This window comes from Rhinolophus sinicus, linkage group LG02, assembly GCF_036562045.2.
Source record: "Rhinolophus sinicus isolate RSC01 linkage group LG02, ASM3656204v1, whole genome shotgun sequence".
Taxonomy (NCBI): Eukaryota; Metazoa; Chordata; class Mammalia; order Chiroptera; family Rhinolophidae; genus Rhinolophus; species Rhinolophus sinicus.
The window spans coordinates 173,432,276-173,451,043 of NC_133752.1; the positions used below are offsets into that span (position 1 = coordinate 173,432,276).

General features: G+C 40.7%; 1 protein-coding gene across 3 annotated transcripts in view; it reads left to right on the forward strand.

Annotated features, from left to right (window-relative positions):
- The window catches only part of DUSP16 (dual specificity phosphatase 16), a 152,159-nt gene that overhangs the window by 95,493 nt on the left and 37,898 nt on the right, over positions 1–18,768 (forward strand). For all 3 annotated transcript variants that reach the window (XM_019744716.2, XM_019744714.2, XM_019744717.2), the window contains one exon: positions 17,621–18,214. In XM_019744716.2, coding sequence (XP_019600275.2) covers positions 17,987–18,214 — 228 coding nt within the window. In that variant the 5' untranslated portion in view covers positions 17,621–17,986. The remainder of the gene's footprint in view (positions 1–17,620; positions 18,215–18,768) is intronic.

Consider the following 18,768-nt stretch of genomic DNA (forward strand, 5'->3'; position numbering starts at 1 on the left):
TAGTTTATAGCATTTTTTCTCTCCACTACAGGATCCAGTTTGAGGATCAAATATGACGTTTACTTGTCATGTATCTTTTCAGTTTTCCTTTATTTTGCTATAGTTCTTTGGCCTTTCTTTGTCTTTAAAAGTAACTTTATTGGGATTTAATTCACATACTATAAAATTTACCCTTTTAAATAAATTGAGATATAATTCACAACTATTTGAATGTGTACTAATCAGTGGTTTTTAGTATAGCCACAGAACTGCCACTTTCACCACAAATCCTGTACACGTTAGTAGTCACTCCCCGTCACCTCCATCCTGTCTCTGTCAACTACTAATCTCCTTTCTGTGCTATAGATTTGACTATTTTGGATATTTCATATGGATGAATTCATGTAATGTATGGCCTTTTGTGTCTGGCTTCTTTTTGCATATTGTTTTCAAAGTTTATGAATGTTATAGCAGGTATCAATATTCATTGTTTTTTTATGGCTGAATAATCTTTCATTGTATGGGTGTATATACAACATTTTGCATATCCATTCATCAGTGGATGGACTTACTGGCCTTTATAAATAATGCTGCTATGAACATTCTTGTTCAAGTTTTCGTGTGTGCATGTTTTTCATATTCGTATCTAAATTCTGATCTAGACTTCCTATCTCACTACAGCACTCTGCAGAACTTACTTGGCCATTGTTTCCTTTAGGGTTTGTAATGGATCATGAGTAATCAGAGAAACAATTGTTGGGAAAATGTGAATCAGGCAGTTTTGTCACTTTGAAGTAGTCTGTAGACTGAAAATCTGATAGACCATGGGTCTAGACTCCTGCTTCTGTCTACAACTACTATAGCTCATCCAGCTCCTGGGAGCCCATGCATTTTGCCTACCTTACTGGGAGGCAATAAAACGGACTAATTTTAATAAGGGTTCCTCTCTTATTTTCCCTGCTTACACTTTGTGGGGAGACGCTGTCGGGCAGAAATAATGTCAGTGTAGTCTTGTCAGATGACTGTCAGAGTTGTGAATCCGGTACCTCCCTTTCATTCTTATCTTCCTTATGTTTGTGTTTGTGTGCAGAGAGGGGACTGTATGTACCTGGAGTCTGAAGGAAGATGAACTATCTTCCCCTTCCCCACCTTTCCCTCTGCTAAATCCGTGCCACAGTGAGAATCAGCAACCTCTCTGCCTCCTGAAGATGAATCTGTATTAAGTGTTTCCTGGCAGGAAGCAGCCAGCCTTCAGGGTCCGGCTGAAAAGAAGTTGCCTCCAGTTTCTGTACCAGTTTGCTGGCTAGTGTAGTCCCCGCACCCTCCAGACTTCCCTTGGCCAGAGGCTATTTGTGAATACAAACTGATTCTGTAGCCCCCTAAGGAGTTAGGGTAGGAGAGCCTACAGAGTAAATATATGTTGGTGAGATTTACCACCTTGCTGACTTCCAGACATCACCACTAGAAATGCTTTCCCTTCTCCTACTCTTATAGCACTCATATCATACTGAGCCTAACAGATATCTGTGTACAAATTTTATTTCTGTGATATTGTCTTAAATTGTGTCCTCCAAAGCTGCCTGAGCAAAAAGGCTTGCACAACAAAATAGATGTTTAGAAACTGTTGTATAAGTTAATGAGCCACAAGTTAGATCTATTCAAGGGAGACTGCATTCTCTGTTTAGTGTTTCTTTTGTTGCGTGTTAATAAGGCATGTTACGAATAAAAACTCCTGACAATAGTTAAATGCTACCTTCTTTTTTTTAAGTAATTGCAGGTACAACCTTGAGAAGGGTGAGGATGTCCTTTATTTAATGTAATATAGGTTGTTTGGCTGGAAGCCCAAATCTTGGTTTCCATCAGCAGTTTATTAAATGAAGTCATACAGGATTGGATTAGAGGGAGGAATTACAAAAGATTGTCTGCCCTTGTAATGGTGATTTGCCCTTAGTAATGGGAAATTCCTGGGTGGAGCTATGTATTTAACTTGCATTCTTACACAGGTAAACACTGAGCTCTATCTTGACTCCTGCCAAGCTGTAAAGATCTTTTCTTGATACATCTATAGCTAGAAAGCAGTGAAGAAAGATTGGAATCTACTAGCTTGCTTCAACCATAAACTATTTTATTGAGCCAGAATAGGGTTCTGTGCTCTAGCATATCTGTGGTCTTTTGTTGGGTGCCGTAAGTGAATTGTTGTGCTCCTTTATGTATCATTGGAATTATAGAAACTGTGACATTGAGAACTTGATCTATTACCTGATCATATATTCAGAACCCCAGACTTCCAGAAGATATTATAAAACATACACCTCAAAATAAAGGTCAGATGAATTACAGTATTATGTGTGTCACCAAATTTCTCCTTTCCTCCCTCTTAAACTTTGCCTTCCAAGTGGCCTGTCCTTTGTCACCCTTCCATGGGAGGAGGTACAGAATCCACTTCTACCTGTTTGTGTAAAAAATACGATGCCTGGGTCCCACTCCCTAGAGATTCTGATTTATTGGTCTGAGGTACATCAGGTCATTTAAGAATTCCCCAGGTGACTTTAATGGGCAGCCAAGGTTCAGAACTACTGCATTAGCCAAAATATTCCTCCGTTAACCGTGTATTGAGTTTTCAGTGAATGTTACAGTTCACAAAGGACTATTCTACACATTTACTGTATTCTCACAGTGACCCTGCTTCCAGGGTTCCTTATTCTTCATGAGTGTTCTGTGAGGTCGTGTTGTATTAGCAGTTTGTCCTCTGCTTCGTGCATGAACATTTATCTGTATCTTCACGGCAGGCCAGCATTTCAGTGAGGCCGCCTCTCTTCCCAGCTGCATCAAGTGCTTCACAGGGTGCATTCTTTCTCATCTTTTGAAATCTATTGCTTTCCGTGCCTTTCAGAAGTCTATTAACTTTTGCAGAATGTTTGGTGAAAGCTGTTGGGTGTAGACAGCACTGTTCTGTAGATGCTCTTGTTTCTGTCCACCCACTGACGAATTAGTTGACTTTGGGCTGATACTTAACATTTTGTAAAAGGGTTCTTATTAACCTATCAGAAGGCATGCACTAGGCTAAAGGGAAGCCCTGCTTCAGTGGTAAGATTGAATTGTTCTCTGGGTGACTTCCCATTCTTCCCATTGTTGGAAATTACTAGTGCCATTATTTCCAGTTCAAACACAACTTTCACGCCTTTATGTCTTCCAGGTGAGACAGACTGAAAATCGGAAGGTCTTGATAACTGATCAAATGTGAACATTGAGAGACCCAAACCTGTCTTTAGGACAGTTTCTCAAACTTGCCCCATCCTAAGAACCTCCTGGGACAGTTGTTAAAAATACAAATTCACAGTCTGCGCTCTAGACCCCAAGTATCAATCTCCAGGAGTGGGGCCTGGATGACCACTTTTATCATACTAAAAAATTTTTTTTTTCAATTTATTGGGGGACATTGATTAATAACATTATGTAAGTTTCAAGTGTACAATTCTATAATATATCATCTGTATGTTGCATTGTGTGCTTAGCATCCAAAGTCTAGTCTCCTGTCACCATATAGTTGACCCCCTTTACCCTCTTCATCCTGCCCCCACCACCTTCCCCTCTGATAACACCGCACTGTTCTCTGTGTCTATGAATTTGTTTTGTTTGTTGCTTTGTTGTATATCCCACATAAGAGTGAAATCATACGGTTCTTGTCCTTTTCCATCTGACTTATTTTACTTAGCATGATACTCGCAAGAGCTGTGTATGTTGTCATAAGTGGCAGCATTTCATCCTTCCTTATGGCTGAATAGTATTCCATTTTATTTTATTTTTTCACCACGTTCCTAAGTGATTCTTATGATTAAACTAAAGTGAGAAGTTGAAAAAAAAAGTGAGAAGTTGCTCTGTAGGAAATTGAATGTAGTCAGTTTTCAATAAATTAACACTTGTCTATTTCACATGTGTTCATTTATTGAAAACCTACTATAATTTTAATTTAATTTTTTCCCCTGTATTTTTCAGATTAGCTGAGGCCACAACCCCAGAATTCAGAAGAACAAGCAGTATTTGCAAGAGAAAAACCTGAACATTTAGTGCACTGTACTTGAGGACCTGTTAGTCTCTGATATTTAGTGCTCTGTGATGCTTAAATGTGTTGATAGCAAATGTTGATGTTTCTTTTGAACCTGTTTGGAGAATCTGTGCAGTGGGATAAAACCGTAGAGCTTTGTGAACGCTATGCTTAGGGTCTGTGCCATGGACTGCATTTTAGATGAGATGGTGAAATTAGATATTTTGGTATTTAAATCATTGAGCTTCTTAGTAGACAGTGCCGTGGCTTGCTTTATGCTAAATTTCACTTGTGGCCAGCTGACTGTATTTGTAATGATTTTGCTTTTAATTTTAATTTGGAACATGTGGTCTTTGATACTGAAGGTTACATTTGGAAAAGGAACAGTGCCTTGTGCTAAACCACATACCCTTCTTTGCTTTGTGTGGAATACATATAATGCCTCATGCCTTGGAGCGTGGCTGTCAGGAATATGTAATTACATTTTTTAAATCTCCTTACTTTTTGCGTACTACGAAGTCATTGTTGGCTGAATCCCATGACTCTGTGTTAAGTTATTTTGGTTAATGATTCATACAAAAGTGTTTTTACTTAGCTCACGCAGAGAATAGGCTTCAGTACTTCGACTTCCACATCTTCTCTCTTCCTCTGAACCACATGCGCATGACTTGAGTTGTGACCGATTAAAACTACATATCTACTTTTGGTTTTTTGTTGCGAAACATACATAAAAATGGAAAATTTGGAAACGACTGAAAAATACATAGGAGAAAGTCACCCGTAATGCCAACACTGAGTCTACTTCTGTTTACATTCTGCCTTCCTTTAGTTTGGCCCTTTCATGTGCCTGATTCTGGTTTATAAACAGTGACCCGACTACTAAAAGTTGCACCTGTACAACTTTTGCTTCATGTTGGTTCACCTGAAGCAGGGACAGAATAGGGTACTGGGATATTTTATAGTGGAATAATTTAATAATGTAGCCAAAATAGCCATTTTCATGGACACTTTCAGTCAGGAAGTCAGTTATTTAATAAGAGTATATTTTGTGCCAAGCATACTGACTTGGATTTTGACCTTCACCAGTCTTTCCTTAACTTGGATTTTTCGAAATTTATAATCGCCATTCGAGGCAGAACCCATTCTTAGACAACTGAAACTGTATGGTTATAAGTAGTTAGTCTCTTTACTTCCAGTTTCTCCTCCTTTCAATCCATAGGAAGTTACCAGAGTGAGATTCTTGCAGTAATGTTCTCATGTTTTGTTCCTAAAGCTCCCAGTGTCTTAGGCAGCTTTACACTTTCAGGAAAGCTCACCAGCTGGCCCCTTCAACTCCACATATGTGTTCTGTTACTCGCTGATACAATCTGTGCTCTAGCCAGGCAAATCTGCACAACTTACCCTACCACCTTAGCTCATGCGTTTTCCTTATCTGGAATTTTCTCCCCTCTTCTCTCTGGTAGTTCATGTCCTGTTTTCCTTCAGAACCCTAGGAAGCCTTCCTCTTTGACTTGCTGTACATCTGTTAGCACATTATCGTTTTTCATTTGTCCAAATACCATTTTTCAACTATTTACTCAACTAGTTAATATCAGGGACCTGCCGTCTATTTTGTTTTTCCCACAGTGCCCTGTATTGGTTTAGAAATGTAAGTTAATTTAACTTACACCAGTACAGACATTGGTATTTTCCGCGGTGGGGAACTGGGACTTTGATAGGAAGGTGTTCACCACTGCATGTAGCATGCCCGGACCTGACTGACATCTCATCGGAATTTATAGAGGGAGCAAAGTGTAATACCATCCAAAATGACAGCATAACCTCTTGAAAAAGGAAAAAAACCCCAAACCAAGCAAATAGAGAACAGAAACACCGTCCTCTCAAACTTTCATTGTAGAGCAAGTGTTTTGTGGGAAATCTCACTTTTTTTTTTTTGGACTCATGGGTATTGATTTTATTCTGTGGGTTATTATCCATTGCTATTCAAATTGTGTGGGAAACCCTTTTTAAAAAATTAGCCAATCGAGTTACTGGGAAGAGAGATAAGGGGCCTGTAATTATTTAGTATTCCACTCTGCCTTATTTCTCTTTGAAGATCCCTTGGATGGGGTTTGTGCTCAAATGAGAAGAGCACTAATGGCTCATCAGAGGCTGGTAGAGGAAGAAGGGCAGGGCAGCTGCTTGCACAGGTGTCCGTCACAACTTGGCAGTCAGACTCCAGGTGAAGACAGCTTTGTCCACACGTGCAGAGGTTGCTTTCTGTTTTAAGAATCTGAACACTATAAAGTAATTCAGGTCCTGTTAGTTTTCTAAATAATCTAGAGAGAAAACAGAGAGAATGTAGAATTTGTGTCTTCCTTTGAGGTTTAGATAGCAGTTTAACCTTTAGTATGTAGATTTGGGTGTCCAAACTGCGGCCCACGGGCCAACTGTTAATTGGCCCGCAGCAAATTCCAAAAATATATTTAGTTTACTTAAATAAACCAGGTGAGGCAATACGTACTTCACCGTGAGTGGCAGGGCTGTTTGTGTATTTTACCACATATGGCCCTTGGTGAAAACCGTTGAACAAAGTTTGGACACCCTGATCTAGATCATCAGGGCATTTTTTTTAGTTGTAAACCATCACTTCTATTTTATTCTATTTATTTATTTTTAATTTTTTGTCATTGGGGAATATTGGGGAATGGTGTGTTTCTCCAGGGCCCCTCAGCTCCAAGTCCAGTTGGCCATTTTCAATCTTTAGTTGCAGGGTGCGCAGCCCAATTCCCTTGCGGGAATTGAAGCGGCAACCTTGTTGAGAGCTATGCTCTAACCAACTGAGCGACCCATCCGCCCCCCCCAATCAGGGCATATGAGGATTAAAGAAAATATAACATACTGAATTAATCATCTCTCCTCAGTATAACCATGTATGAAATACCAAACTGGAAAAATTTTACCTCATTCTCCAAAATAAAATTTTTTATTTTACAGTAACAAATAATCAAAAATTGTAAAGGTTGATAAGACACCTGAATCCACCAATGACTGTCTCAAAGCAGTCCGGAGCAGTTACGATTATTCATTATAATAGCAACACTTCAAGGTCCTTGGCAGTTCCTCTCCCAAAACAGAAAATAGGTTATTGATAAGGGCTTAACCTTAGAAAGGAAGACGCTTGGTTATAATCATGAAGAGAGAAATGAAGATGAATATGCAGAGGAGAGGGAGGGAGAGTTGGGAAACAGCGTAGCCTCTAAGAACAAACAAGGGCACAGAAACTGCAGGTAGATGATGTGATGAAGCCAAATTAGAGGGTAAAGATAGAAGGTGAAAAGCACAAAGTAGAAAAAGTAACAGGGATGAGGACAGGGAACAGTCCGACTCCCATCTCGGGCTGCTCTGCTGGCCTTGGGTCTCCTTCCTGCCCTGTGGTGCTGTGGTTCTTCGCCCAGGCCCTGGCTCTCTCACCCACTTTGCCCTGTGGTGCAGCTTCCTGATGTCATTAACCCCCGCCCCCCCGTCCCCCAGGCCTAGAAGAGGAAGTGCGTGGACAGATGCAGTGACTTCAGTTAGCACAGCCTAGGAGCCTAGAGTAAACAGGGTGCTGTTACTGTCCCCTGGGCTCCCCCCTCTTTATTCCTTATCTGGTAATGCGCCCCAGAGGGGGCTTCTGCATACTGTGGGGCTGGCAGAGAAGTGGAATCATTGTCTTGGAGCAAACCTTGGAAATCCCCCACCATAAAAGACATGATCTGCAGCAGTTGCCATGCTGTTTGTGGAGCCATTACCTAGGAGTCTCCCATTTTAATTTGTGTGCTATAGGATATAAACTCTTAACTCTTTAACGTGACTGCTTAATGATCAAATCAGTCTGGGTACTCGGACCCTTACTAAGATCTGAGATGCACTGACAGCGATATCATTCCTAGCGAAGTAAGCCTTAGAGGTTAAGTGAATGCAGGACTCCTCCTCTACAGGTGAGGAAAAAACAGGCTTGGGGATGTCAAGTGACTCTTGCTATGACATTTTAACAACTGTGGTATAGGAGCTGAAAGTAGGAACAAGGTCTCCTGAGTCCTGGTCCACAGTTGTTGTTTTTTTTATTTAAACAATACACCATAAAACCTTACTGTTTGTAAGTTCCTAGGATAAGTTTTGGTGTCACGAGGCAAAGAAACTGAGCAGTCCTGGGATGGAGGTGATTGGTACATAGAGACAAGGAAAGAAGCCTGTGGTGGAGTTTTTTGTGATTGTCGTCTTGTAGCTCCTGCTTTTACTGTTATTGGAGCTGAGCAAGGGGCCTGCAGCTACCCTTGGGCCTGGCTAGTGTCCCGTTTTTGAGGCCCCACAGTTATTTTTAGCCTCAGGACCTTGGAAGCAGGTGTGGTCCAGCCTTGAAGGCCACGCCTGGAATGTGTTCAAGTCTTGTTGTGCATGTCTATTTAGGAGCTGAGAACACTGAGGAGGCCACTGTATATATTTTGTTAAAAGAATTTGTGCTTTTCCAGTGAGAAGCAGGAAAGTCATACATACTATGTTTCATTTGCGCTTTAAGCAGGTTTATTTTGGAAACTTCATAAATTGAAATACATTTTAAGAGTGTTAGGGACTATGTTAGTTTTAAAAAGAAAACTAGCAATAAATCCTTTGTATACAGAAGCAACTTTTAGTATTAAGAGTCATATCCCAGTTGACCTGTTTTAAAAGCCAAGGTATATCGTCACAAGTGTGTGATATAAAATTTAATTTTTCTTCCCTCTCAAATATTGTTATTGAAAGTAATTCTTTGTAAGTCCTTTTGTGAAGCAAAAATTCAGATTTTACCTTGACAGCTAGCATAAATTTCCCTATATTATACTTGTTCATTTTACCTCACCTGAACCCACTCTTTTGCTAACAATACTGATCAGAAGGAATGCAAGCAGGACTGCTGCAGACTCTTTAAGTGTATGTCATGCCCTCTTTCTAATATTTTTTCACTTTCCAAGATTATGGAAGAAAATATAGTAAGTATAACCTTTAATTACCCAAGCATAACTATTATAACATTTTTGAGGGGGAGGGAGAACAGGACTTTATTGGGGAACAGTGTGTACTTCCAGGACTTTTTTCCAAGTCAAGTTATTGTCCTTTCAGTCTTAGTTGTGGAGGGTGCTGTTCAGCTTCAAGTTGTTGTCCTTTCAGTCTTAGTTGTGGAAGGCGCAGCTCAGCTCCAGGTTCAGTTGCCATTTCCAGTCGCAGGGGGCACAGCCCACCATCCCTTGCGGGAGTGGAACTGGCAACCTTGTGGTTGAGAGGACGCACTCCAACCAACTGAGCCATCTGGGAGCTCAGCGGCAGCTCAGCTCAAGGTGCCGTGTTCAATTTTAGTTGCAGGGGGCAGAGCCCACCAACCCTTGAGGGACTCGAGGAATTGAACTGGCAACCTTGTGGTTAAGAGCCCACTGGCCCATGTGGGAATCGAACCGGCAGCCTTCGGAGTTAGGAGCTCGGAGCTCCAACTGCCTGAGCCACCGGGCCAGCCCTATTATAACATTTTTAATATATCCATTCTATGTGTTTGTATGTATGTAGGTGTTTAGGGTTCTATTTTACCTCCTGTAACTTGATTTTATTCTCTTAATGTATCATGACCATCTTTCATTGTCAAAAATTATACTTTTATACCATCCCTTTAAAATGTTGCATGATACTATGTTGTAGAATTTTTCATAATTTATGCATTACTTAGCCAATCCACTTCTGCTGCACATTTAGGCGGTTTCCAATATTTTTCACATGTGTTTTAACTGAAAGGTGAAACAGTTTCTTGTAAATCATTTTGAAAATATCCTTGTAAGCGATTTTGAAATTATCTTCAGGAGAATGTAGTTTCGCATTCTAGTTTTACTTATTTTAGCATTAAGAGATTTAAAGTAGTTAAAATTCTGGAATATCACTGTTACAAACTTGGGCTCAAGTGGATGTGGTGGGAGGTTTGGTGTTGATGATTTCTAATTGTTTTCCTTGCTTGTTCCTAGAGCCTTCTGATCTTTGGAAAAAATAAATGGTAACCCCTCCCCATTAGACTATGTTTCAAATTGTCCAGATGTTTTTCCTGGTTGTAATATCTTTAGTAATTTAGCTCTTTGTCAGGAAAATACACCTTACCTTTCATGCAGTGGAATTTTGTGGTTTTAGTGGTGGGCGAGGCCAAAGGTGGTACATGGGCAAAGATTATAAACTTACATTAAGGTTACCAACCCCTTGCATACAGTAATCTAACTTACAAAGTATCTGTGCTAAGCATTTGATACACCGTCTCACATGGTGAGCTCCTTGAAAGTATTTTTCTTTATTTTAATTCCTTTAAACTACTTTGTTGTGTGGATCTATTCAAGTGTACATCTTGTGTAATACGTCCTTGATATTTTACTATTGTGCTGTGAAACCGAGATTCTCTTATTAGGTAGAAAACATTTGTGGAGTTGGAAGAATTGTATTAAATTAACATAAATTGTAATCTTTCTTTTTGCAGTATTTCTTTTCATTTCTTTGCCAAATAATGTACTGATATTAGCTTCTCCCCTTGTAGTTTTAAGGAAGAAATTGTACTAAACTTTCTTGTATACATATTTTTTGTATTGAAGTTAAAAGTTCAAATGCCTAGAAATGCTTCATAGATACAACCATAGATTTGAAGAAAAACTGAGCACCCGCCATATCTTTAATTGGCATTTGCCCAATTCAGCATTACCTTGGCCAATATATTAATTGGCCTTAAGCCTTTGACATTAACAGAGAGCTACAGTCTCCCGGTATCCACATAGCTCACTCTCTCACCTCCCTCGTGATCTTTATTTAGCCATTAGAGGAAGGCCTTTTGATCTCCCCAGCTCTCCTTCCTTCCCTGCTTTATTTTTTCTCTCTAGCATTTATCACCATCTGTCATACAACACATTTTCCTTTTGTTGTTGCTGTTTATTATGTGTCTTCCATCACTAAATTAGGGACTCCAGGAAAACAGGCATTTTTGCCTAGTTCATTTTTCCTGCACAGCAGTGCCTGGCATTTAGTAGGTGCTCAGTAACTATTTGTTAGTTGGCTGAATGAGTTATAGTGGACCTGACAGATGCTCAAGAAAACCAGGATGTATACATTAGTTCCTGTCTGACCTCTGTTTGGTTTGTTCTGATTCTCTTCTCTCCGGCCGCAAGCCCATCTTTACTGCAAATACCCTTCCAAAATGTTTTCTCCTCCTCAGGGCCAACCCCTAGCCACATTTTCTCTTGCCCAGCAACTCCTCCTAGGGATCCTTCCATTTCCACCCCCCCAGGACCACCTCATCTCCAGGCCCCTCTTCATTGTTTTCAGGCAGGGTGTCAGGAGGAAGCATTACATGTAGAGGGGTAAGTGAGGGAGGCTTGGGGGTGAGGGGTGTGTCTAGGATAGATGCATGGTTTGGTAGAAAGAAAGAGGAAGGGAGAGAGGGAAGCCTGGATGAGGATTGTTCTGGGGGATCAGGGAAGGGGACATGGGTGAAACAGGTGAGCATAAACAGGAGGCAGTGCTAAGAAGCAGAGGGAGAGGCTCCAGTTGAGCCAGTCCTCTTCCTTAGCAGAAACTTGGTGAAGGCTTCTCACAGACCTGGCCTCTGCCTGGGCTGGCTTGTGTCTGAAGCAAAGGCATTCTGTTTAGTCTTGGAAGGATGGCCGCTCTTCCAGCCTCTATCTGTGGCTCCTTGACATGTACGTAAGCAGCCTGAGCCTCTGATAGGAGTGGGTTCTCTCAACAGCGCTGTGGGTTGGTGAGAGGTGGCTGGATTTTATGGTGCTAGCGAGTGTTGTCTCCTGGTCTAGTACTGTCTAGACAGTATCCTTATCAGAACACGTGTCCTCTATTTTGGGGTAAGAAAATACAGTTAAGACACTAATAAGCAACTGAAAAACATGAAGCTTATATAGTCTTGGCTTTGGGGAGGGTGGTTTTTGGTTTTTATTTTTATATTGATTATATTTTACCAAATACCAGACCTCAGAATTTCTGTCAGGGTTAACCCACAGCAAATGAGGCAAAGTTGCTTTAATCAAGGTAGAATGAAGACGGGCAGTGTGTACGGTGTTTCCAAAACGTCCTAGCCTGCTTTTCTCCCTTTTGATTAGTTCAGTTTTTCTGTTACCGAACAGTCTATGTTTAAGGCTCTACTGAAAAGTTGTTTGGTATATCTTGTTGCCTATTTCTTCAGTTTTATTGAAGGAAAAAAATTTTAAGACTAGCGTGTAATTTAATAAAAGTAAACTTCTCACCTGATTATATCCTTCCCATAAATTCTGTGGGAATTTGAACTTCATCAAGTCCAACCAAACAAGGCTCAATTGCTTTCCTCACTGAACAGGACTTTTAAGCATCCTATAGACATAGGATCCTGTTCCTTCTCCTGAGAATTTCTTTGTAAAAGGACGTGTTTAAAGTGGAAATGTGCCTCTCTGAGGGGTCGTCCCTGCCTCCTTAGGGATCCCCCTTTTCAGGTCAGCAGGCCTGGCACGTTCATGGAGCTTTGTCCTGCATGCTGTCGGCCTTGCTGTGGGCTTTGGGACTGGGTATGTTAGGGCAGCAGTGCCTGGTGACAGGAACTGTTGGCGTTGACAGAAAATAACCCATGGGTAGATGGGGAAACAGTGTGTGAGAAAGGTTCTGTGTGTGTGTGTGTGTGTGTGTGTGTGTGTGTGTGTTTGTTTACGCATGTGCACAATGTACCCACTGTCAGTATGACTGACTGACCTAGAAGCCAGGATTATGTCTGGTAAGTTGAAAAGACTAATGCCTCAATCTGAGAAGAGGAGAGACATGCTTAACACAATCGTTTAAAAATGACCTTAATCTTTTAAAAAATTTTCTGGTTGGGTGTCATGCAAAGTTGGATGCAAAGTGAATTTCAGTAAATAAAACTCCACTGATTTCCATTATAAAGTCATAGGTACATTTCCATAGATAACTGAATGAAATCTAAAAATAAATTGCACAGAAAAACTTAAAAAATTATATATTAAATGGGGGAGGAAGTCTTATGCAACTCATGGTAATATTAAATGTGATAAAATACAAACAAATTGCTGAAATTTAAGATATACTAAAATTGGCATTTCTTTAGGGGATTTGCCGATTTTGTTCCCTGATTGTACAGTAATTTGGTTATTATAAAATACTGCCTCAGCCTATCTCTAATCCTTCATAAATCAAGTCTTTTAAAAAGTCTTTATTTCTGAAAGTGTGATACTTTGCAAATATTTGTTTAGTGGCCCTGGTTAAGGTTACTAGTCTTCAGTATGATAAATACTTGTTTATTTACCTTTTTTTTTTTTAAAGAGAATTACAAAGCTTTATTAAATGTGTCGAGAGGGGTTATTTAGTTGTCTTTTGAAGGGCCCACTGAGTCCCAGATTTCCTCGATGGTAGGATGGGAACTCCACAGCCTCCCACTGAGAGTCTCTGCTGTCCTGCTCTGGCCCCATCGCCTGGGCATCAGGGTGGGCCAGTCCCTCCCCCACGTCACCCCACGTTTCCTAGGCCCTCAGGGTCAGCAGGAGTGGGATCAGCAGCAGAGGGACACAGCTGAAGGCCAGCACAGCGGCCAGGGAGGCTTTGAACCACAACACCGGTGGCTTCTTGACCTTCAGCAGCCCCAAGACCACCATGTAGGTGTCCCCTTCCCCCGGGAATTCATGGTGCCACCCTCTCTTTGTGTGGGAACAAAGTCCAAGCAGGGTATCCTTTAGAAGATAATTCCATACATCCATGAATGTGCACTGTCACATTTTAAATTTCTCTTACGTCAGAGTAGTTCGAGAAGATGCGCTCTCATTAGGATGCCATAAAACAACGTGCTGACCCGTCAAACACACTGTTATGAACTACTCTTCAGCTTTTAGGTCCTCAGGTAAACAGTTGATTGAAAAGGTATAACTCTAGGGGAGAGGGGTTGTGGGCTCAGTCCCAGAGAGCAGTTTCCAGGCTCTCGGCCTCGTGTGGAAAGGTGCTGGCTCGGTTATTAGATGGCCATCCACTGTTACCAGTTAGCCATTAGCCACTAATACTGCTGCTGTGGCTACATTAGGGGCTTGGTTGGTGGGTTGGCAGAGAAGCAGATGGCGGATTGCGGCAAGTGTGGTTAGCAAGCGTGGATGGCGGATTGCGGAGCGTGTGGATCCTACTTCCTGTGTCTCGCCCGGCCGCCAGCGAGGCTGGAGTGCAGGAAGACCCCTCATTGGGGTACTGGCGGATGTTTGCTTTTGTGTCTCTACCAGCTGCCATGGAGAATATAGTGGTATGACTCCCCTACCTATGGCTCCGTGGGTGTTCCTTTTTGGCCTCACCATGTCCTGCGTTCTTATGCGGGGAGCGGGAGCAGAGTCCCTGCATGACAGGGGAGTTATCTTTTAAAGGTTAAGTGTTTCTACAAGTTTTATTTAGATTTCTAATAGTGCATGTATGGAAGACCCATGGATATACAGATTGTATCACATGCTAATTAAATATGGAAAATAATCACATTGGAGTATTTAAGTGAAGGAAAAGGCAAGATACACAACACTATATACTGTGTAGCCAGTTGAAAAAAGAAGGAAAATAATACACATTTGCGTTTTATGCTGTATTCATTTAAAAAAAGTCTGGAAGAAATCAGAAGAAACTATTGACAGAGGTTACCAAGTTAGGGCCGAGGGAGGATGAGGGTGGGAGAAGGATTTTCCGTGTATTCATTTTTTTCATTTACGTGTATTTGTCAGAGTTTCCATATCATGGCAGTTTTTAACAGCTTTATTGAAGTATAACACACAATGAACTATACGTATTCATAATATGTATATATTTTATACCTTTCTTTGAACCATATGAATATATTACCTATTAAAAGTGGAAAGAAATTAATAAAAACTTTAAAAATTGGCTAAGTAGATAGATAAATAGCAAAGCAGGCTTGCCCTGGGTTTTAGTATGTGCACCTGGACCTTTATGGTTCAGTCTAAGATTTTTTTTTTTTTGTTTCGACTTACTGCAAAAATTTGGGTGAGGTCTAGCTTATTGGTTGTGCCAACAGTATAATATTCTTTTTTAAATCCTACCTCATGGAAAAGATTTTGAAGACGAAATTGTCACGTACGTGTCCCTCATGTCAGGCTGTTGACATCCTTCGGAATGAACAGTGAATGCGGAGACATTTCTAAATTAAGATGAGGCCTTAACCAAAATTCTCGAGCTGTAAATAAACGAGGTTTAGGGCCATTGTTACCCATCCTCCACGCCCCCTTGGCAGGGCTCTGCCTGTCACATAATCGATTTGGGACTCCAGAAAATCAGATGTGGGGCATAAAGGAGGAACAGGAGGGCTCCAGCTGGCCTCAGACAAGGTAAGAGTGTAACTAGATCCTCGTTTCACTTCCACTCCTTTGCTTCAGTTACATCCTCATATTAGGGTCATTTTGACCAGACCTTTGCTTAGTTAGGGAAAGTGTTGTTTTGTATCTGAAACTACTGACTGGTTCTCTGGGTACGAATGACCATCTTCTGCCCAGTAAAATCGTTTGCCGTAACCTATGTGTGGTTTCAGTGGTTTGGGCGTCTGAGATTTGGCTGAAGGGGGGAAGCAAAGATGAGAACTTTCTAATTCCACTTTTGCATGTTCGCTGTCTTCTCCCTCCCATTGTCCCTCGATCTGCTAACCCAGATAACTGCTTTGTCCCATCCAGATTTTATCATTTCGAGGAGCCAATCAGACTCGGAGACTCAGTGCCATTGTTAGAGTCAACTTGCTCTTGTTCTCGGGTTTCCACTTTCTGTGCCACCCGGGCACCCGCATGGACAAGTCGCGTCATTCTTCCTCAGTCCAGTTTCATTATGGGGATGGGTACTTAGGGAAAGCAGGGTAACCCAGTAGTGGGAGCCCTGGGTTGGGAATCAGACACTCTGAGTACAGGACCTTACATCGCTGTGAACTGTGTCACCACATAGTCAGGACTTGATTCAGGGCCGGATCCTTGGCAGGTGCTTTGCAGACGTATTAGTCGATTGGCTAGCGTGAATTTTCTGCTCTAGTTTCTTCAGTTGAAGACAGAGATGACTTTTGTACCACGTTGCCATTAAGCTATACTAAAAATAAATGCAATTAGTAGAATGAAGACAAGAAATGGACGAGGAATGTATTCTATGGCGCTGATCTGTAAAATATGTGGGTGGGTGAGGTGACGTGTACTCAGGTGCCTTCGAAGTCTGTGTGTGTCTGGCTCCATATAAAGGATGGAGCTCGGCTGCAGTGGGTCTGGAGGATGGAACTGCTGCTGTTTTTATCTGCTGAGTGGTGACTTAGATTCCAGATGCAGGGCTCTGGTCACCATTTCCCCTCCTTTCTCTGTATTATGTGTAGTTGCTTTTTTACTTACTCACTTTAGAGAACTTAGATAATTTTGTCCTCAAACTTTGTGAGGAGACAAGGCCAATTTTATATCTACATTTTATAGATGAGGAAACTGGTTCAGAGAGGTTATATCATTTGTCCAAAGTTACATAATATGTAAATGGCAAGGCCACTTCTCTTTATATCCTGCTACCTCTTCTCTCTGTACTTCAGTTTCTAATTTGTAAGTTTGAAATTAGGAAATAAGACCCAATGTTTGAGGGCTCTACCCTCCTGAGCTGAAATCAATTCATCAAATATTTATTCAGTATCTTACATTGTTTTGGGACAGAAGGGTTTTAATTATAACAGTGTAAATTGAGTATGTTATATGCAAAGCACTGTGGACGTAAGAAATATAAAACCTCTGCCATCAAAGAGTTTATCCTCTAGAAATTGAGTGCCACACACTCCTATGTGAAGGGTCAGGGAACTCCAGAGGGGTGGTGGTTTGGGGAGACTGGCCAGTCACAGCTGAAACTCCCTGGATGGAGCTGGGCACATTACAGCCCCATCAATAAGCTCAGCATTGGTATAACAAGAATATCAGCCATTTTTTGTCCTTTCTTCCTTAAAAGGCAGCTGAAATTTATAGAACCTTCTGTTTTCCCTGCCTCTTCTCTCCTCCCGGTGGACAGTTTAAAGGGGTGTGTGCTATTTGTCTTGGTGTGTTTTTGTGTGCGCACACACAGGCACACCATTATAGGAATTTTCAAGCCATCAAAAAATATATATATATTTTTTTGGTCCCGATAATTGGGCATTGCTACCCTGGTCTTAGGCTATTGTTCTTTTGTGCTATTTTAAAGAAATAAGCAAAGAAAATGGAGGAAACCCATTTGGAATAATAATTCTTCAAGCAGCTTTTTATAGCTCTTTTAATTTCATGCTATAACTCATTTAGTTCTGGGCCCCCGGCGATTACAATTCATGACTATGTCTTGTTGTTTTGTTTTCTTTGAGTTTTTATATTTTGAGGTAAAACTGCTGTATCATTAGTATGCTTTCCTGAAGCCATACCTAATTGTCCCTTTTGTTTGTTTGTTCAAATGAAACAGTGCGTCAAGTATGGAATTAGATTAATGGGGTAAATATTATGAATCATATACTCTCCCTAATCTGATGCTCTTTCTTTTTTTGACCCCGTTTTGTTTTCTGTCTGTCTTTCTCTCTTCGTATAGGCTTTTCAGTCCAGTGTCAAGCTGTTGGAGCGAGGGAGCAAAGGTAAAGAATGATGTAATGCACTGGCCGCCCCAAAGCAGCTTTTGTTGTGGAATGGTTATTCCAGTCATCTCTTTATGAATCACATGTGAGGGGCTGCTTTGTGGAAGGAGTCCTTTGCAAGAGCACATCAACAGGAAAGAGAAAGAGACATTCACTTGGAGGGCTCTTGCTGAAAATGGGTTTAGCTCTCCTTTTGCCCGTCACCACCAGCCTGACCTCATACATTTTTAGTACAATGGAGTAGCTGAGCCTTTGAGCACACCACCATTACATCATCGTGGCAAATTAAAGAAGGAGGTGGGAAAACAGGACTTATTGTTGTCATGGCCCATGAGATGATTGGAACTCAAATCGTTACTGAGAGGTTGGTGGCTCTGCTGGAAAGTGGAACGGAAAAAGTGCTACTAATTGATAGCCGGCCTTTTGTGGAATACAATACATCCCACATTTTGGAAGCCATTAATATCAACTGCTCCAAGCTTATGAAGCGAAGGTTGCAACAGGACAAAGTGTTAATTACAGAACTCATCCAGCATTCAGCGAAACATAAGGTAAATACTTTCTTTTTTTTTTCCCTTTTAAAAATATATAGACACACTGAATGAAAATAATTTTAAATGGAGCCTCATTTTTTAAGGGGAGAAAATAATTTTAGAAAGTTTGGTTGCTTTTAAACTTTGGTGTAACTTAGGATACCTTAAAATAATTTACTCACCCTATTGTCACATTAAAGAATATTTTTAAACTATACAGAGGGGTTAACTTGTTTTAAGTTGGTCAAGTGCTGTTTTCCCGTTAATGGCTTGCTAAAATTGTTCTATTAACTTAAACACTAATAAAAAGTTATAATTAATACATTATATTAATTATTAGCAATTATATATGTAGTAGTATATGTATTATTGATAATATATTAATATATTATTTTGTATTTATATACTTACTGAAAGAAAATTATTCATTTCAATGGCCTAAGAAAGAAAGTAGAAACTATATTAGAAGTGCTTTTGTTTTGTGGGAAGATAAGGTAACATTGGTCAAGACTTAAGGATATTATCTTCAAGGAGTTATTCCTAGGAAAGCAAAAGGTCATCTTTGGTAGATA